Source organism: Vanellus vanellus (genome assembly GCF_965231255.1).
Source record: "Vanellus vanellus genome assembly, chromosome: 12".
NCBI classification, from domain to species: domain Eukaryota; kingdom Metazoa; phylum Chordata; class Aves; order Charadriiformes; family Charadriidae; genus Vanellus; species Vanellus vanellus.
Window position 1 is genome coordinate 19,721,277 of NC_138917.1, and position 21,994 is coordinate 19,743,270.

The window sequence follows — 21,994 nt, forward strand, 5'->3', positions numbered from 1 at the left end:
GGGCAAGGAAACACAGCAATATTCTGACAAAGATGACTGTATGCCCAACTGAGCCTACTCTTAAGGCTTTAAAATAATCATTTGTTCAACAGACTTGGCCTGATTCTCTACTTGCAAAATATCTCAGAGCAGACCTCTGTTTGCTCAGCAGCTTCAATAGTTCAATGAAGTGAGAGGAAGTGCTGAGCAGGAGGAGAGCGCCACAGTTGTAGAAAGATGGGCTTTTTCTAATTCCTAAGCAAAAGAGCATTCTGCAATATGGGCCAAGACAGACAAAGGCACACTCAAATCAAACACTTGGAACCAAAACCAAAAAGGTATAGAAATCAACAACCGAACTATAAAACAAAGATATCAATCTGTGTATAAATAATTGCATTATGGACCTGCAGGGGAAAAAGGGATTTGATTAGGATAAAGAAAGGACGATAGGCATCAGGCTAATTGAATCATCTGTTGAATTAATCTGAATAATCAATTAATATTTCTGTGTTGGGAATAGAAGGGTATCAGGGCACACACCTGCTGAGCAGAGAGTCCAACCCTGTAGAAACAAAGGGACACGACTCTTCCCATAAATAACCTAGTGTGTGTTAGAGCATGCCTGGCTACAGTAGGGATCTTGAGGTCTGTGTTTATAGCTCTGAAACATTTGTGGCTGCTATTTCTGCTCTGAAGGCAGCACAGTGAAAGATCAGTAGTGATACATGAACTGTTGGCAGGGATTTGGGTAAACTAAACTCAGTGCTTTGAAAACAATAAGGGGGGTTGAGTTCAAAGGAACTCACTACAATGGCAAATAATGACAGCTATGAAATCCACTGCCCTTACAAAGACAATATATGATGTGTTCGTAATCCAAATGCAAAGATAGATCATTTATAACAAAAGGGTATATATGCATGTAGTCAGTTAAAGAACTTGACTTTGAAGTGAACTAAAAGAAATTATACATTCAGCAACTTCAAACAAAGAACTGCATGATTACAAAATTTTCATTTGAACAGCATTTTTTATAATTTTCTTGTGCTTAGGCCTTTTTAAAGCAAAATACAATCCCTATATTCTTGCTTTGCTCCTTTAAAGTGGTTCAATGCATTTTCTGTTATCGCATCATGCTTGGGGTATGATTTTGACTCTGTAGTGGGTGAGGTTGTCGTAGAATCTATTCACAATGTTTTGATTTAGTTCCACTAATCTGGGAAACAGCTCAATTTGTGATTCTGTCTGTACACCGAAATTTGAAATATTAGGAGTCTTTCTTCACCATGAAATAGATTCAAGGTGCAGTTTTCAGAAGGTAAGAATAAAAAGGGAATTTGACTTTTCATTACACTTTGATCCCTAAATTTTGGGGCCATAATTAAGTCCCTAAGCTCTGTATTTATTAGCAACTAGATTATATTACAAAAATGAGAAGAGTAACCACTCATGTAACACAATCTGTAACATCTGCTTCCCCAGCTGTAAAAACAGGGAATCACAAGGGGCATTATGTTCACTTATCCAGTATTTGGATTAGCTCATCAAGTCCAGCCGTACAGCTCAGGTGTAGACCCAAACTTGTGCAAAGTTTTAGTGTACTCAGAGCCAATCTACTAATGACAGCCCAATTCAGAAAACAGTGTTTCTTCTCTTGTATCAACCTAATTCATTCCCATAGTCTTTTTACAACAGGGAGAGCTGAATCTTCTGATTATAAAGTTTCATATTATGTGCAACAGGGTCAGGAAATAGAAGTGATGATGTAATATTTAATTTGCATCGGTATAGTTGGTTTACAAAATGATGCACCATTTTTGGATGCAGTATGTTAAGTAATAGTTCAACTAAGGGTCTTGACTGGCTACATTCCCTCTGAAAACCCCTTCAAGTAAAGGCTGAATATTCCTTTAAGAATATTGGGTGTCCTTATACCATATTGCACTACTGTTTGAACAGAAGCTGAACTTGACCCAGGTGCTTGTATAGGAATCACACCTGATTCTTCCTGGTAGATAGCCATTAGTCACTTCCTAAACAACAAATCTCTGCCAGAGGAGAACTACAGTTCCTGATAGAATAGTTTGTGTCAGGTCAGTCTATTTCTTACAGCCAGAAATCCTAAATTATTGACTGGATAGATAATTTATCCTTCCTTAGTAATACTGTGGATGAAGAGTTTTTAAGTAACAGCATCATGAAGACACCAGTTTCCAAATTCTACAATCACGTCTACTTTCTTAAGGTTTGTACTGCGATCCAGTGGTGCAAGGTACTAGCAATATTAGCTGTTATTAGCAGTAGCAGAAACAATTACTTTTTGGGCAGTAGATTTAATATGACAGATTTCAGATTTTGAGTTTTGATCAGTTATATAGAGAAACAAGGAAACAGCAGCTACTTTTATACCAGATGGAAATCAAATTATGCCACTCAGACTTCAGTTGGATACCTATGGAAGCCCAGCCCCTGCACTAATACAACCAGGTATCATAATTAGTGTTATTAAAACAGGGATTGAAAACAGCAATAGCAGTGCTGCCCACTGTAAAAATATCATAGAAAGGGGGTGATTTTGTCAGCTGAGGTGAAAATAAATTCCACTATTCTCCTCAGTACTACCAAGACATACAGGAGACCATCCAATTTGGAGTATTTGGGGTTGTGTTTTCAACCACAGTAACTAGCATAACAAGAACTTGCTGCTCTGTGTTACTGGGATGGCACTGCAGCTTAAGGAAAGCTTGTTAAGGATGCTAAATGTGCCCAAGCACTAAAGTCTTCAGCCTCAAGGCTACATGGGAAGTGGTACAGCTTGAACTTGGCTCTCTAGGTTGTATATTTACTTCAAGAACACAGGCAAACTTGCTTTGTGGTGGGCAGGCTGAACTGGAAGCAGGGAGAGCAGAAACACCAAACATCTGTTTTGCAGTTGGAGAATGACCGAAGAGAGGTACTTCAAAAACAAGACACCAGCAGAAAGCTGGGGTGGTTACCCTTAAGAGAAACAGATACTTCTTCTCTTTGGGACACAATTCCCTCACACAAAGCTGGCCTGACCATGAATTTAGTATAGATTATTTCCTAAAACCATGCAGCTGCAGAGCTGACTGATCTCCACCAGCACAGGAATAAACTGTAGGAAGAAGTGGGAGTACTGTGATGTGATAGTTCATCTGTCTTCAAGAAAAGCACCTCCAAGTTCAACAGAAATATGCTGATTCTCACCACTTACATTGAGTGAGAGAAGGGAAAACTTGCTAAGAATCTAGGCCAAATCTTTCAGCTGTCCAGTATTTGGCGGGGAGGGAAAGCAGGGAGAAACCTCTAAGCCTCAGACTTGGAAGAAATCACTTCAACAATTTCCATGCCAAAGCAGTGACAGACAGACTTTGACAAACATATTTGGCTTTTGTTTCCAAGCCTTAAGAGTTGGGCAATAATTCAGGTTGAAGTGGTTTTACACTTAAGACTTCCTAGAGTGTTTCATTTTACTAAGTCTGGTTTCAGTTGTTCAGGCTTAACTCAGGCCAAGGTACCACTGACATAATGGGACAGTTGTTTACAACAGGAAGGAATGGGACCTCTACAATACTTCATTAGAGATAGTTAAAATCAATTATAAAGTAATTGCACACTGCAAACTTAGCAAAGCAAGCACTCCAAAAATCTGATAACAACTGGTGCCCTTGTGCTAGCAATAGTCAGTCATAATAGAAATACAGTTAGGAATAAAATGTCAATTCCATATCTCTTTGGAGGTGCACATTACTTTAATTACTTCCCTCTTGAGAGGTTTGGAATTAAACACACAAAATGCAAAGGATCTTCCATCCTTTCAATGCATGTTAAAAAAAATTCATTATAAATGCTTTTTTGGAAGAACATAAGTGCACCGCTGCAAAAAAGTTCCCCTAGCTTTTCCACATCACTCCTATTTAAATATTTTATCTGAATACAGGCATACTTTATACTTGTTCTCTCCGTTCTTGTGACTGGGAAAAATCTGTTACCATCTTGCTTTGATTTACGCTGACAATTAAAAAATACCAGTTTGGAGGAACAAAAGCACTATTCTTCTCACAAGGTACTGTGCCTGTAAAAAATCACAATCTGCTGTAGGAACAAATCCTGGCAATTTTAAACAAAACAGTGAAATTGTCAACTAATGTATTGAGCTATGTCTATTTTCCTCTGATAGTACTTTTTCACAGGGCTGTAACCCATTCTTTCTGCATAAGTAAAACATTTTTACAGGGAAATTTTTGTCCCAGATTCAGTAAAGAAAATTCACAGAAATCACAAGTCTGCCAGCTGTGAGTAATCACAAAAAGCTACCTACAAACAAGGAGTAAAGGCAACGTTCAGTCACAGCAGTCTACAGCTGTCATATTTATGAACAGCAATTTATGAGGAGTGTGTGAACCAACAATATTCTGAAAAAACCCTCAAAGGTTACTCAAGTACAGCAAAGGTTACTTTTATAGATCAATAGGTTTTTGCTTCGGGGTACAAGTCTTCCCTGGAAATACCACCACAGACCAAAGGGCCCATATAGTTCATTATCATGTCAAACGGAGTGATCAACACTATGAGCTTCAAAGGAAGATGCAGGATCCTATCCCCATAGAACAATTGTGAAGCAATCACTCCCGAGAGAGCAAACACAACTTCAAAAGTAAACATAAGCAATTCTGCCTATAAATGCTTATAAAAACTGAATCAGACAAGAACTAATGAGAGTGGGTAGCCCTATATTCTGCTAATCACATCTGGTAAGAACAGGCTCTGAGCTCATGCTAAACATGATCAGCAGTTCTCAATGATGTACCCCTTTCCTGGACAACAAACCTCCACTGAATATATCTGAAGCTTCTTTAAGAGGTTTTTCTTCATGCAACATCCATACCCTGTAAACGAATTAGAGTTCATAAGCAATGAGAAATTAAGAGCCTCTCTAGATAGCTAGACTTATTCATCTTTTACACCTTAATTGAAAGGAAAGCTGCCAGATGTTTCTGACAGGCTTGAAGTTGGGTAGCAGTCATCTCTTTACCTTCATAGAGCTCACACAATCAAAGACTAACAATAATTCTAGCCAGGTTCTGCACCTTCACCCCTAGAAAACCTGCTGAATGTAACAGAACTCCTCCGATTTCAGTGCACTTAGAATCAGGTATATTATTAAATACTTTATGTGAGAAATTTGTGGCCACATTGCCGAAACTGCAATAAGCAAGCTGCTTTAGATAACAATTCTATATTAAATGCACAGGCATATTTAGGAAGCGTATGGGTGCACTGTTTATTCAACAATAGTCTGAGACTAACACATTGCATCCCTACACGTTGTATATTTACTTTTTGACTGTGTTGACTTTTTTGGACTCAACTAAGTAACTCAAGCTTTCTCTTTTTGACTTAGTGTACAGAAATATCTGGTACGAGTATTTATGTGCATAAAATAAAAACAGCTATCCACAAGTATTTAAATGCACAGCTTTGAAATTTACTTTTCCGGTATGTTCACATCTTCACATTTGTTGACCATTTACTTACACAAAGAGAAAAGAAATTAAATGTGAGTACAGTGGAGGTCAATCCATATAAGCGTGTACATATGTTCTTCGGCTTTGGACAGCTTTATGGAAATTACTCCTAAGCCACAACACACCCTTGTGTAGCAAGTCCAGAAGAGTGGAAGAATGACTACTTTGCCAGCTTAAATTTGCAGGGGGGGTTTATGAGATATTGCAAATGTCAGGAGCTGCAAATTATACTGCATGCAGTTGGCTTGCTTTGTACTAACTTGTAGGAATTCTAAGTGCTTATCTTTACATATAGAATCCTGTGTAGTTTGGTAGCAGTACCAGGCTCTGAGCAATAATTACAGCAGCTGAGGTCAGTGCTGCAGCACCTCCCCTATATTACCTTGCATTTGAAATTCTGGTGAGCAGAAGCAGAGCCCTTCTCTGTGGAACATCACCTGTACATATGGCTCAAGACAAAGCCAATAAAGGTGTCACACACAACACCCACTTATTTGTATTCACCTGTTTCTCATCAAATGACCTCTACAACACAGTACTGACATAGTATCATGGCTAGTGTTTCTGTGTAGCTTCCTACAGGGAAAGTGCTTGCTCATCCAAAACTATCACATCTAAGTATTAATCCATGAAAAGGCTACAGACTTAACCTCACTGTGTAAAGGAGCCAGCAGTACAACAAATGTCAAACCATAAAGTGTCCATTCATTTGTTTAAATGTGTCAGCAGTCCTCACTTTGTTGCACATGGGCCTATGGTTGACTTTGTTCTGGCAACTTTGTGTCCTTTCACGCAGCTTTTCTGAAATCAGTAAAGCTTCGTGAAAGCTCAACAGCTTCTTTGGAGAGGCTGAGGCTCTTTTATGACTCTCCTGTCTCGGGCAGTGCATGGCCCACAGAGAGTGCTGACTGAAGCACCACTTAACTTCCTGACTGAGGGCTGGGGCAGTTGGGAGCACATGTGCTCTGACTGCTTTCCATGTATCCTCAAACAATCCTTTTTCAGGAGTTCAGTATTCATTAGATCTACGGAGGGGTGAAATTCAAGCGTTTCCATGCTATCTGCAAATCTCAATATAATGCGTTTAAAAGCAGATTTTGAAAATCTTTTTTTTTTCTGTGTGCTATGCAGGCTTGAATGTGCTGAAGAGTGGCACAAATACTGGGGGAGGTCAGAATTATTAAGTTAATGGGAGAACTAAGCTGGGTAAAGACTTCAGTGAGTTGAGATAAACATTCTAGGTGAATGAAGAGTTTAGTCCTGGTGGCCACGTATGATTCCAGGATTATCTCAATTCAAAAAGAAATACCATTTCATTCCATACAAATAATAATTTATTATATGGAAGCCAGGGTGCCACTGGTGAGTTATTTTTCTGTGATTCCCAAAAATCTAGCTTGAAGTCCACTACACAGGTCCATTCTCCAACACAAGAGGGAGCTGAAATATCTTGAGAAACAGAAAAACCCAAAGGTGTTGGCAAAAGAGAAGGCAGTATCCAAGAGAGGTGGAGTGAGCGCATCCAGCTGAACCCAGGCCGGCTGCTGCAGAGCCCCTGGCACACCTCTGAAGCATGCCCAGGGTCCGGGAGAGGTATATAGCGCACATGTAGCACTGCACGTCAGATGGCTCAGCACCTTTTTCCTATGTTCTTGTCTGGTGGAGAGCACTCACCTGGAGCCAGGCTATCCTTCTGCATCGCAGTGATGCCATACTGGGATGTTTACAAAGCACCCAGAGGCACCCAAGCAGCTCAGCCAGCGTCTGTATGTGTGGCAGAACTGGGTCTGAGCTAGGCTAACCCTGTTGCAGTCTGCTGACTTCACGTGGAGCCACTCTGCTATCTCTGCACTACAGCCCTATCCCCAGAATTACAGTGAGGAGACACTGGTGTTCAGGCTGCACGGAGCCAACTCGGGTCTGCAGGGTTTGTACCACAGCTGTGGATGCACACCTGGTGGACACAAACTGCCACGGAAGTAGTACAGCTGAATGTAAGCAGTGCTGTACCTGAAGTAAAAATACCTGGAGCCTGGCAAACTCCGTGCAAAAAGAACCCTATCCACATCTGCTTAATGCAGATAGCCCAACCTTCCACAGATGAAAGAACCAACTGTATTTCATACTCTGAAGGTAAGTGGCAGCAACGACAACTGAACTGCGGTTGCCCAAATATATAACACGAGAGATGCATGTAGGAGAGCCTTCTAATTGAGCACAATTATCATGCTTCAAATTGCCTTCTAAATTGAGTATGTAATTTAATTTCTATACATTGCACACTGTATACACTAAGAGTCGTTTTAGCATCTTCAATCTACAATTTGCATTAAGTTTTAAATCATAAAAACTAGTTTAACTACCAGAATAGGACATAGAGCTCAGGAGACCGGGACTGTATCTATTTATATCTTAGCCAATTTGCTGATACTTACTGTATGCAAGCCATTTGGGTTTGATCCCATAAAACTGACTCCTAACTTTTAGAAGTACTTGCAAGTTCTTAGACGTATTTAAGTTTTTAGAAGTATTTAATATGTTAACTAACAAACGAATACATTTGTTAGTTAACATACTAATTTTCTGTCAAGTTGATGACATTTTTGCAATCTGAACAAAGCTGATACAACACATTTAAAAATTGTTTAGATGAGTGATATGCTTCTATTGATCACATCAAATTTAGGCAAATTAACTTTTGCCTTTAATGCAAAGAGAAAGAATGAACCTATAGGAGCTGTGTGATCATATTAGGATTGAAACCTAAAGTTGTAATTGATTTGGGATTGGGAAAATGAGGCCCTACTCCAAGATCTTTAATTGATGTGTTTGTACAAAACCTTCTAAGTTTCCAAAATACAATGATGTAAATCTGCTTAAGGATGAATAATACAAAAGGGTCCTTAGAAAGAGCCAGTCTGACAAAAAAGTCTAGGAGAATTCTACCCCTAAAACTCTTACTCCTGTTTTCTGGCTATGGATTAACTCTTTTGGAGTGAACAAGATACAGAGTAATTTTTAGATCGTGACCCTTGATATTTCTTTTTCATTTGGTTTGGTTCCCTGTTTATACTCAAATACTCACCACTTCCATAAAGAGTATGTTCTGAATTGCTCAGAGTGAAGACAAAGCAAAGGTTTATAATAATCCGTATTTTATAGATGGGAACACTAGGACACGGAATAATTTATTGGTTCCAACATTGCCTATTATTAGAACTATGACTGGATCCTTCATTTACTGAGTCCCACTGAGCAGCTGCCCCCTGCCTCCTCAATAATTTGTCTTTAGTAGGATTTATGTGTGAATACAGCTGGGCTTCCCGTTTCCTCTTCATAATCCAACACCAAATTAAAAAGGACCCAAGTGCTGCACAAAGACAAAACAGAAGACAGTGGTACCAGCAAACAGATTACTGTTTGCTGATTTCAACAGAAGTGAACTATTTCCCTTTAGCTGAACACAGTCTGGAAGTAAGGCAAGAATTGGTGCCAGATTTACTGGGTGACTAGGGGAATCTTGCCAGCAGAAAGCATAGGGAAGGAGAGGACCAGAAGAAACGTCCCAAAGAGAAACTAGAGTCTCTATATGCAGCTTCAATCTGAAATGCCTTCACATTCCTGCTCCTCTTGCAGACAGGCAGAAAGACTCTTGGGACCCATATTTACAGAGATGTACCGTCTCAAATTCATTGCAAATGTAATTTACACTCCCTTACATGGAAAGCAGTCAGCATAAATCAGGCTTCGCTGCACAAATTACTGATAGAAAAATAGTTAATTTCTTATCTCTAGTGCATGTTCTTTGATTCTTGGTGCTGTACTAACTAACTATTGCTAGAGGTATGACAGGAATATCAGAAAGCTTAAACAATTTATTAGCTCCTCTTGTATTTTGCTCAGCAAAATATAATATGTCCCTGTTCTACTTTCTGTCAGCTCCATCTGCTAATGTTTATTCTCAATCTTTCCCCCGTAACATTTTCTTCTCCTTTTTTCACGCATTTCTCATCTACTTTCATTCTGTTCTCAACAACAACATTCCGCAGGCAAAAATACTAATCCTAGTTGTCTTACTGCATCTGATTTTTCCTTTCTCTTTGAATCAGAGTTGTAAATTATAAGAGTTTATTTTGTTAGCAGAATTGGACAAATATCTCTATACTTGTGAAACAACAATCACTTTCAGAAGCTTTTACTTAAGACATTCTCAGTAGCTTTGGACATAATTTAAAGAAGTTGACAGACAACACAGGCTGATACCAATCGGTGCTGTATTTCCTCTGGTTCCCTGGCTTAAGGATTTAACATCAGTTTATGCCGTTCCGTCCATGACTTGTACATGTCTTTACAGTACTGGGAAATGGGACAATCCTACGACTAGTGAAGGCAACTTCAATTCAGGAATGGATGCTGGCCACATTGCATTATTCTGTTGTAACATCAAAAGGCTGAAAATTTGGGTGTTTTGACCTCAGAGCTTCGTCAACGGGGAATCTTGCAGTATCTCCTTACTTCACATTTTCCTCTTTGTGGCCAGCATAAGGGAAGTGACTGAGTATAATCTAAAGGACCCCATGAGGGATTTATTACTAAACCTGCCTTAAAAGACACAGGCTAAAAATAGCCTCAGCTGCTTGATGTGAGATAAGAATAATTGTGGCATAATTGAGCTAACTGGATTTTCTGTAGCATCACTGATGTATGCTAACTTGGATGTACACGATGAATGCAAAGTTCTTTTCAAATTTGCCCTTCTCCAAAAAATGACTGTTTTTCAAAGAACATTACAGAGCTATATCCTCTAAGCCAAGAAAGTTTAGTCTATATAATACTTTGGCTGCTGCTTTCTCCTCCTCAATCTCTACGCATGTCAGCACATCTTAACCTACATCACAGTCTAGCACTAGATGTTTTATACTTTATGGTGCCACTGGAACAGAAATGTAGCTTCTAATAGGTAAACATTCATGAACCACTTCCTAGCAACTCTCAAAAAGGGCATCTTTTGGAAAGCTTCTATGACTTCTCTTCAGAGGTCACAAAGAAAAACAAAAAAAGAAAAAATGAAAAGGAAGCAAAACCCACCAGAACTGCAGCTCAGAAACAGCAGCTGCCTATGGAGGTTTCCTCGCTTAGCTGCCCAGTTACACAGCTGTTTTGACTAGTTTAAAAAGTATTTTTCTCTTCCTATTTTATGATCCGTTAACCTGATTAAGGGAGCAGAACACTTGGAATGGAGATTCTCCTGAAAATCCTGGGAATCCCACATTTGAAACGGCAGTTCTGGCAAGTGTTCCAAACAGTAAGACATTGCTAGCTGCTTCTTGGAAAGCAAACCCTAAAGGAAGCCGGCTTCTTTACAAATCCAGAAAATATTTGGGCAAGAATAATAAAAAGTTAAACGGGCACAAAGAATGCAAGTTCAGATTCAGTTTTTCTGAGTAGACATCTACACATCATAATCCAAATTACTTTTTTTTACAACATCCAGCTCTGATAGTGACAGCAGTGTAACTGTGATAGCACAGATTGCCTAAAGCCTCCCAAGGTCCTGGACAAATGCTCTGATCAGAAGCCTATGAAGCTTTCCCCAGCTACACTTATTGCTGTCCAAGCTGGTAAATTCAGAATGGAATGAGGAAATCCCTGCCCAGGATTCACTTACACCTGTGGATCCTCTGGCAAATTATACTTTATTAGCAGAAATACAGGTAGTTTTTATTCACACTCTAAGTAATGAGAACTACCTATTTATTTGCATTTAAATAAAGATAATGGGGTTTTAGATGAGATAAAGAAGTCTGCCTCTATGACTGTTTCCACAGGTAACAGCTATATTGTTATATAAGAGTTAAATTCACTTCCTACTTTCTAAATAGGAACATTCTTGAATATATGCCACAAACACATGGTCACTTGTTATTAGCCTTACAATGCAACAGAAACAGATCAGCTGTTTAATTTAGGAGGACATTTTCTACAAGTCTTTTATCCAACCTGGGATAAATCACTGAAACAGTTAAAAAATACAGCATTTCTTATTAAACCTGAGAAACTACAGAAGCAGAACTATTAAATTCTTAGCTGATCATATCTTGATGCTTTGGGGATCAAAAGGGAATTGTATGCAACTCTTTCATATTACTAGATGGATCGTTCTAATGGGCCGTAATTTTCCCAGCAAGTTTCTACAGTTTAAGTAGTACAGAGACATTTTTCAGCTTTCCTCATTTAAGTTGACACAGGTTTGGCCTTTCATAGAACTTAAACTATCTCACTCTTCTCTGACTTGATAAGACAAGTAAGTTAATTCTGAAGCACCATCAATCTAGTAAGAGATTGTATGCAGATAGCCAATAAGGCTGGAATTATACTCCTCAGGCTTTAGTTTCTACATGTCTGCAGTCATGCAGGGCAAATCACTCAGTGCTTCAGCTTCTCTAAAACGTAGATGTCTTCATAAAACATGTCAAGGTCCTCCAGTAAAAAGGACTTCTTTGATTTGATTTGTTTGTACTATCACAGTGCTAAGACAAGCCAAAAGAGATCAACTTTCTATTTTACCCAAGCAGTGCATAGCAAATAAAAGGTGATAGAGAAAGGGAGGTGACAAGGAAGGTCATGACTGTTTTATCTGGATGGGCACTAAAACACTAAGAAACTGAATCCCTGAGCCAGCATCCTGTAGATCTGTATCAGACCCAGGAGTTAGCTCTGCGATTCTCCTCTAGTGCAGGGCTCCAGCCACAATGCCTCTTTGCAAATACAGCTTTCAGTAAAGCAAAATCTTTCTGCACTGTTTAGATTTCAAAAAGCAGCAAGAGACACTTTGATAGCATAGAACTGAGTTAAAGCACGGGAGGTCGTTTATGAAATCTCTCCCATATCCCTGTGCCTGTTGCACACAATGTGTTTTGACAACTCTAATTGTAGATATCACCAGTCATGGGAACAAATGCTCTTTCCTACATTTCCATCCATTTCATTATATAGGTCTCAAAAGAATCAGCTTGCCCTGGTAAGCAACAGAATTTCTTCTGCTATCACTCCACTGTCTCAGTGAACAACACAGTTACACAACTACATCCAATTTAAATTTACCAACAGTTTCTTTTCCTATCCAACTACTTTTTTGCAGCCTCACAATAGCCCATTCAAAAAGAAGTTGAAAGTAACTTTGGAACTGCCCAAGTTGGAGGAAGCCACCTGTTTGCTTACCTAGAATCACAAAATAGTTTAGGTCAAAAGAGATCTCTGAAGGTCATCTAATACCTTTTTACCCAAAACAAGGCTAACTTCAAAAGTAAATCAGTCTGCTCAAGGCCTTTACTGGCCAAGTTTTAAGATCTGCAGGGATGGAAATTCTCTGGGCATCTGTTCAGTATTCAAGCAAGAATCAAGGAATGGTATTTCCAAAACCCACAAACACTTCCGGTGAAGGAGAACCGAGTGCTGTTCTTAGGGCACTACAGTGCTAAACAGACACTGATGGGCTAGTGAGAACATAAAGACATTGCAGAAAGAAGCACAATACATGGCTTCTCAAAACAGGTTTCACTAACTGCTAGCAATGTCAGTATGGCAGCTACTACTGCAGCACACCATCCACTTCTGCTGCCCACAGGATGAGATATGTAAAAACCTTTTTCCCCCCGGTGACTTCACTTTGTTTCTGTGTATCTGGTATGTAGGCGAGGAGTTCTGCATCTGCACGAAAGCCGTGGAATCCATGACCTTGGCTTGCCTCGCTGGCAACTCTCCCTCTGCCTCTTGGTGGTGGTAATCATTCTTTTCTTTAGTCTGTGGAAAGGCGTGAAGACTTCAGGAAAGGTAGAGCTAATATTGTCCTTCTATCTCAACTACATTCTGTCTCCTTTAAGAAGTCTAATTTTAGAAAGTGAGAGACTAAATCACTGCTTCTGAGGGATCCTCAGGGACCAAACCATGTGAGATGCCTTCATAGACATACAGTGGAAATACACAACCCAGATTAACCCTTTATTTTATTGACAAGTTTTGCTTGTGCGATGTTCTAACTGGAAATTTCATTAGCATATTATTTTCAATTCAACATGAGTAGTCTCATCTAGAAAATATTTTTAAAGACTAAAGTTTCTTAAATGTGCTTCTTATTCTTCACCAAAAGTAGTAATGTTTTGATGCTTTAAAATGCTTTGGTCTTATTACATAAAATGCTTTGACGAGAAATATGTGATGAAAGTAATTTGAAATTACTCTTTGACATCCCTCAGAAAACAGAAATTCTAGGGCTGGATACATCTGAGAGCTTTTTGTACACTGTCATGAAACATCACCTAAGATCAGGCAATGACTGCACTTGTTCAGTAAACAAATATATAGCTAATTAGCAGTCTAACACACACTGGTAATGTATAAGCACTTCAAGTATTCTGTTTGCCAAAAATGTCTCATATTGGTATCTGTAAACGTACATATGTAAACACTCGCAACGCCTAACAGCATTTTCCCCTGAGATGTCCTATAAAGAGCTTCACCACAAAACCGAAGGGACAAACCCAAGAAAGTGCCAGCTGTATTTTTCACACATTCTTCAATCTTCTGTAACAGCTGATTAACTTTGGGGATCTCTGTTGTTTGCAGGTTGTTTGGATAACAGCCACTTTGCCTTATGTTGTATTATTTGTCTTGTTAATACATGGAATAACCCTCCCTGGTGCATACAATGGAATAAATGCATACCTGCACATAGATTTCAGAAGATTAAAAGAAGCCACAGTAAGTGTACTCTTCTGCTTTCATTCCCTTGTTTTTATTAAACCTGTAGCCTCTCATTAAAACTGAAAATACTAGAGCTAATTTCTGAAATTATATAGCCACACTTCTGCTTTTGCATAAGCACTAGTCCACTATCCCTGATAGCCTAATTTTCCAACACTGTCCCTCGCAGGACTATCTCAGCCTGAACCCAAACTGTTTTGATCACAAAAAAAACCTGTACAAGGGCAGTTTGGGGCGCGGCAGTCCCTTGAAGTCCATGCTTTGACTGTGCACCCTGTAAACTCCAGTATCCTTTATGCATTAAAATTCAGTCATGCAAAAATTTAGTTCTCAAAAGGTTAATAATTCCCTCAAACAAGAAAATACTGCTTTTTGAATAACTGGGTTAAACACTAACCTGGTAAACAAAATTCCTGGCCTATGAAAACCTTGCTAAACATACTAAGTCAGGACTAACTCACCTAATCATGGTCCTTCATACAAATGAGGTTTTCAATAGTACTTTCAATAGTAAGATAAGAACATAATGTACATTTGCCTGTATCATGTAACCACATTGCAAGACATTCTCATTAAATATGTTCAAATCAACTCAATTTGTGGAGCACCTTGGAACTAAGAATTGTTTCATCCATTGTAAAGCAAGATCTACAAGTATAGTCACTAACCCACGAAATCACCAGCATTTCAGACCTATGAAGACCAATGATCTGGTGACTACAGATAGATCTTACCACAGTGCTATTCTAACAATATAATAAATCGCTTGTAAGACAGTGGTATCTCTGTGGTCATGGTCTCATATGGTCATGAGACCATTCAAATAGTTACAAACTGAAAAGTGAAGACATAGTTCTACTAGAAGGTAGTAAACAATCTTGAAAATTTGCAGCTTTCAGAGATATCAGGAGTTTGTACATAGTTGCACTGTACATTTCCTATTTTGATTTTTCCTCAATAATTAAAAAGGCAAAGAGTGTTATAATACAGACCTATTTTATATACTTTTAGCAAAACAATCCTCCTTTGGTTTTGTAATACTAAATTTGGAAACTGGCATTTCTTCAACAAAAGTCACCACCAGAATCCAGACTCTATCTCATCCCATTTTAAAATAGTCAAAGCCAACTTCAAATATGTGACTTTCATCCACCTTTGTCACCAAGGCAGTAGCCACCTCAGTAGTTCACACTTAACACATACACATAAATACAAAGATGCAGGATGAACAAAGGAGGTGCTTAAATTTTTCTTATATATTTTAAGTGGTTTGGAAAAAAAAAAACATCAGAAGTTCAACAACATGCCTATGGGCCTGTGCCAGCTTGCACCGGTTCAGAATCTAGGCCTCCATAATCATAGCTGCCTTCTGCTTTTGGAAGGATATTCTGTGCACTGCTCTTTCTTGGCTTAATATTTTTGCAGCTGCTATTTGGATGACCCTGAAGTTATTTGTTCCGAAGACTAATTTTTTCAGACAACAACAAAAAAAAGTTGCTCTAGAATAATAAAAGGCTAAAGATCATTTATAAGGAGAAGTTTCACGAACTGCTTTGTCATGTCAGCCTTTCTCCTGCTTGGAGACTTGGATACCTGCAGCTGCAATAGGCTTGTGTGTTTAATCTTTGTCCTCAGGCTCTGAAGAACAGACTCCTGCTTCAGCTCTATGTCAATGTGTGCCTGAATCTTCCTGATTTATGATTTTTTTTTTCCTCCCAAATGAAGAATCTAGCAAAGAAACATCATAAGTCACAAACAGTAATGACCTACAGAGGGCTCTGTTCTTCTAAAAGACCTTAGAGCATCCTGATCAGTGTCAAGGTCTGCCTCATTTTATAGGGCCACATACTGCACAGCACTCAGCAAGGCCTCAGACACCTTATTTTCAGGGATATTGAATCCACAAAGGGTGTCTATAAAAAGAGGAAGATATTCAGCTGAGAACCTCTTAACTAGCCCAATGCCTAGCTATGTTCCTTGCTGAAAGTCCACAAGCTACAAAGCCATAATACTCATCTCCGCTGCACAAATGGATACATTAAACATCTGTGTAAAACAGTAGTTACACGTCTGTTCTGCTAAAGGAATTGGAATTAAATACAGAGTGAAATCAGACATGAGAAGACACTTGCTCTTTCACACACCTTAACAAGTTTCTGGAAGATTATGTAAGATCAGGGAGTGCACACAGGGTTTCCTCTCCACACAGCACAGTAATTCTTTAAATCCACATAGACAAGAAAGAATATGCACTAAAGTTATAATAGCATAAACAACCACGAAGAAAGCTGGAAAGATTGGCGACTGCGTCCTGTAAAGTGTGCCTATTTTTTCCATTTTTAATGCATACAAACCCAATATCCTACCACAAAAATATATTAGACTATGCTTCAATCAGAAGCTATTCAGCTGAACAGAGAACATGAGCATAAACTGCAGAAGAACCAGCCCCACTGCCTGTTTCACATCCTGCTTGGATTTAACAAAGGGAATATTTTGCATTTAATCTTAGTTCTAAAGGAATTTCTGGTTTCTGCTCTTTTTTCGCTTCACCTCGATCTTCTCAATTTGTTTCTTAATCAGCTACTACGAGCCCAGACTCTTACTCAACAGATACTCAAGCATATGCATTACTCCTTTGGTAGGCAGCAGGTGCTAACCTCTTATTTGAATCAATAGGACTTAAGCAGATGCTTAGCAGTGCTTGAATACTAAGAAGAGGGAAGTATGAGTACCACTCCCCTGGCAAGACACAAAAGAGCTAGAGAACCACGAAAAACAAATGCCTTATGGTGGCAGCATGCAGATTTAGTTACAGTTTAAGCAAAAATTATTAAAAATAACCAAACTTCAGTAACTTCATTAACACCACAAGTTATGAGGAGTTTTAAAAAACAAGAAAAATTCTAGGAGGCTTTGCATCCCTCCTTCTACACTCTTATCCATATAAAGGCTCCTCAGGGAGTACAACCCTATTTGATCTCACCCTTTGTGTGGAGATAGATGTAACTGAGTATATAAAAGGAATAAGCAATTAATTTTACAGGATTTCCTTGCTATTTACTAAAAGAAATCCATGATACCTAAAAGCCCTGTATGAACTGAAATCTGGAAAAAAACATATCCACCGACGTGCAATAAACAGATCATAGATTGTTCTTCGTATTATCTTTCAAGTAATTAACTCTCAGTTCATAAAATTAAGTTTGTGTACAAATCCAGAGTCAATAAATGGTTCACAGCCTTCAGCAGTCAGTAGTTGAAAGTATCTATCATTTACGTTGAGAAAAAGTAGACCACTGGCATAAGTGCTTTCATATAACATGTTAGGATGGAATAAGGCATTCTTTCTTTCCACTGGGCCAAATGTGGAAACTTAGCATTAAAATCCCAATGCAGATGGAGCTCATAATCTGCTTAGATCTGTTAGAAAGCTGAAGCTGAATATACATTGGATCTGATTTTGTAGAGATGGACAGAGGTGAAATCCAGGGCTTTTTGTAGTCTTGAGCACTTGGCAGATTTAATCAAACATTTAAGATCTCATTTTGAGAAATGTTGAGTATTATTCACTCCATTGACTTCATTACCCTTGTGGAAGATGCTTGTTTAAATACCTCTATGTAACAACTGAATAAGTGGTAGACTATTTTCAGGCTTCTGATTCAGGAGCCCAGCACTGTAGTATTGTTCCTGACTGCTGTCTGCACATCTTGAGCGGGTGTTGGGCTGGAGGGTCACTTTAGAAAGTGTTATAGCATTAAAAGCATGTTTTCCCTACTGGACAATTCTTAAAATGACCAAGCTGCATCTAAATCGAAATGTAATTATCACCACAGGAATAACTCCATCTCCAGCTATGTGGGAAAGGTAACAGATAACCTGCATGGTTCTGTTCACAGCATGTCAGTTGTGCTTCAGCTTCTGAAACAAGAAAGCATCATACTAACAGTCCCCCAAAGAAAGCTCTCTTATGGGAAAGAAAGTGTCCTGTAACTCTTGACCCATTAACTATTTTTAGTTTTCTGGTTGTACATTCCAAACTAACTTGGAACAAGAACTATTGGAAGTGTATTTGTGTCACCCGGGAGAAAAATCATGTAATCATTTCAGTACTCAGTAAAAGCTCAGAAGTACAGATCCAAGTGGTACACCCCACCATGGTGGCTGTGTGTATGCACTGAGAACTGCTTCAGCCCTTACCATTTCAGGTTAAGTCACTGCAGACCGTGACTGTGCTCCGTGTGACATCTCATGGGGGCTGAGAAGCACTTACACTGCCATAAACATGAATGCTGATCATTTCTCAAGAGCCAGTTGTCTTGTATACTCTTGCATTTCACTGACATATCTTTTGGACCAAACTAACACTGTCAATGATGGTGTCATTATGCAGGTATGGATTGATGCAGCTACTCAGATATTTTATTCCTTAGGAGCCGGGTTTGGCGTTTTAATTGCATTTGCCAGTTACAATAAGTTTGACAACAACTGTTACAGGTAAGAGAGCCTATTCTTTCATTACTGCTTCAGAATGATACTATTTTACTCTGCAGCTAGACTAAGTACTACGCTATCTTTTTATCTTCAGTCATTTATTAATGATGGTCAGTCTTGTGTGGACATAGCAACCAACCCAAATCTTGAAACACTGTCTTCCTTACTGAAATTTTAGCAACAAGAACTTGCCAAGATATGTGCTGCACAGCAAAACAGAATGGGATTAGGTTTGGACTTCAGACAGCTGTGTAAACTGTGCTTGTGTTTGCCTTTCAAAAGTACTATTAAGAGCAGCAGTGAACACAGGATGAAATCTTATTGGTCCAGGAACTAAAAGCAAAGGATTCTCGTTTCCAGAAGTGTTTCTGTGCTTTGGTATTATATTTCTGATATTTCATGTTGAGCTCCAATTTAGGAACACACTTTAAATCAAGTCAGTTTGCAAGTGTTTTGCTGAATCACCGCCATGGAAATTCAACCAGAACTGCTCTGCACCTTCTGAGAACTTCCAACATTTAGAAGTTTTGTTAACATTCCATTTTGGAATGAAAACAAGCATTGCTTTAAAATTTCCCATGAAATATAAATTCAGAAAGTACATGTATTATAAATACATTGTGAACTGAAGGATGGCAAAAAAATGTTACAGTGAAAAGATGTAAGAAAATATACAGATTTGAACTGCCTTAAACAGATTGAAAGCCAAAATAATGGAATACTTCCACTGACTTCAGAGAGATTTGTAGTTAAACCAGAGTGATTTTAGGTTGCTAGCTGATTATTTGCAGTAGGTAATATCACCAGGTTTGAGAACCCTTCAGTTAGAACGCTAGCCACAGCAGTCTTCCAAAACAACATTTATTGTCTTCTGCAAATAATTTTGCACTAATCTCATAGAAGCATTGTTTTTTTCTGTATTCTAATTTTGCTCTGAAATGGAAAAAGACTTGAAACTAAGAAAACACCCCAGACTATAAGCAAAATCATATTATTTTGCTCCTAGCTTACTATATTTGTTCAATGTTGCTTTATAAGCCTTGCCTTCCCTGTAAGAGTAAACTGTAGTTTCATTAAATACTGTGTTTTAGTTCTAACCATAAAAGCAAGCTTCAATTCAGTAGCATTTACAACACTTACAAGTATCCTCTTTTGATCAAATAACTCTATAATGCGCTGACATATTTTGTTCAAAAGGCTTTCTTAAAACAGAAGAAATTGAAAGTAGTACTGTGTCCAAATGAAGACCAGCACTCAGCACTATACTATCCCATCAACGCTTCAATATACCTTCCACGAGAGGAATAGTGTCAGTAACGTAAGGTAGAGTAACAATACTGAAAATCAGGGCCAGAAAGTATGAGAATCTGTACTTAAATTATGATCTAGTTTTACATACAATATCCTGACAGCTAGCTCAGCCCAGTTTGTAAGGAGATAAGCATCACATAAGACAGGTATTGACTAAGTGAAAAGAAGCATTATTCACTCACATAAGAACGTTTTTGAGTTGTGGGAAACAAGAAATACTGTTGCCATCTTATCAATGACAAATACCTAGCAATTTTCTTTAATGACTGAAAAGAACTGGAGTTTATGGGTCCAGTCTAGTCTCTGTTGATCCTGCAGCCTTCCCCCAGGAAAGCATTTTAAGAATTACAGGACATAAATTCTTCAATGCTATCAAAATAAAGTAATATAAGGAACAGGATAAAGTTTGGTGTATGGCACCTATGTTTTTGGGTAGTGTAACCAATGAAAGGAAATAATATTTACTTTCTGCTTATTAAAGCACTGTTTGGCATTACTGATGTTCACAGAACCATGTCCTCTGTTCTAAAGGTCATGTGCAGCAAAAGATTACATACAAGACACAGCGCAGATTAGGTAGACATCTAAAGACATACGGTCTACTTATCTTCAAGCTAGGTTTAGTAATAGTGGTTATTAATACCCAGAAAAACACTCACGCATCTATCGTAATACCATGGCAGATTGATTAAAACCCACAACTTTGTACAAACGTTACTATATGATGCACACTGTATAATATTTAATTTTTAAACTAAATTCACTATCTTAAACTGAAACAGAAGTTGTGTTTCTTTCAGAAAAGCCTAGCTGACTTCACAGATGAAAGGACCTCATTACAGATTAAGAATGGTTATCCACTGCCGTCTGAATGGCAGCACAGTTTGCTAAAAATGCACTCCTGGAGTTGTCTGAAAATACTCTTGAATATCTGCTCACATGAATTGATAAATATTAAGGCTCTCTCACTTCAGGCCACCCTCTTGCTACGCTACAGCTACTAGCTAGGACGATGACATTAATATCTTAATATTTAATATAGCTTTGCTGATTTTTTTTTTTTTTTTAACAGAACTCTGTTTAAAATCAGAATAGTAAACAGAAGTTGGTCATTTCCTAGCATAGTATGCTTATATGAGCTTTTGATCATCAGGATAATTGCACAATTAACACCTTCACAAGAATCTTCCTATTGCTATAAGACAATCCCCATCTAGTTCCTAAAGTGCCTTTTTTTCACCAGGCTGTTCTTTTCTCCATCATTAGGGATGCTTTGCTGACCAGTACCATTAACTGTGTCACAAGCTTCATCTCAGGATTCGCAATTTTCTCCATATTGGGCTACATGGCTCATGAGCACAAAGTTAAAATTGAGGATGTAGCCACTGAAGGTAGGAAGTTAATTTTATGTTAGTTTTACCACTTTTTGTCCACCATTTCTTTACAAGTGTGTTTATATTTGTTTCAAACAAGTGTGTGAAAATCCCATGGAAGTGACCTGACCCAAGCAATTAAATTACTTGGAACTAAACCTCTGTGTGTACAAGCCTTGCCAAAATGTGAACTCTATTGTTGCCTGTGCAACAAACAAGCATTTACCACTGCACAGTATCTTGCTAAAGTACTGTTGTTCAGTGCCATAGGTTACTGTTTTGGATGGTTCTGGTAGGCTTAGCTAGAGTGTCCTTTCGCTGATAACAGATCACCCATGATTTCAGTTCCTGTGTCTCTCATTGCAGCCAGGAGCTCTCCAGCCAAAGTGGAGTCCACATCCACAGGGTTCCTTCTCTACTACATAGTTGAAAAATAGCTAGTAAGGTTGTAAATCCCATAAAAGACTATTAGAAGTGGAAACAAATGGGATAGAGTACATTATTAAAGTATTTTGGATA

The 21,994-nt window shown here is 38.5% G+C and overlaps 1 protein-coding gene across 1 annotated transcript in view; it reads left to right on the forward strand.

Moving 5' to 3' along the window:
• SLC6A2 (solute carrier family 6 member 2) overlaps positions 1–21,994 on the forward strand; it is a gene marked incomplete at both ends in the record, with an annotated part of 72,615 nt that overhangs the window by 28,768 nt on the left and 21,853 nt on the right. The window contains 4 exons of the mRNA XM_082489527.1: positions 13,226–13,364; positions 14,157–14,291; positions 18,691–18,794; positions 21,369–21,493. Of these exons, the coding sequence (XP_082345653.1) occupies positions 13,226–13,364; positions 14,157–14,291; positions 18,691–18,794; positions 21,369–21,493 (503 nt within the window). The remainder of the gene's footprint in view (positions 1–13,225; positions 13,365–14,156; positions 14,292–18,690; positions 18,795–21,368; positions 21,494–21,994) is intronic.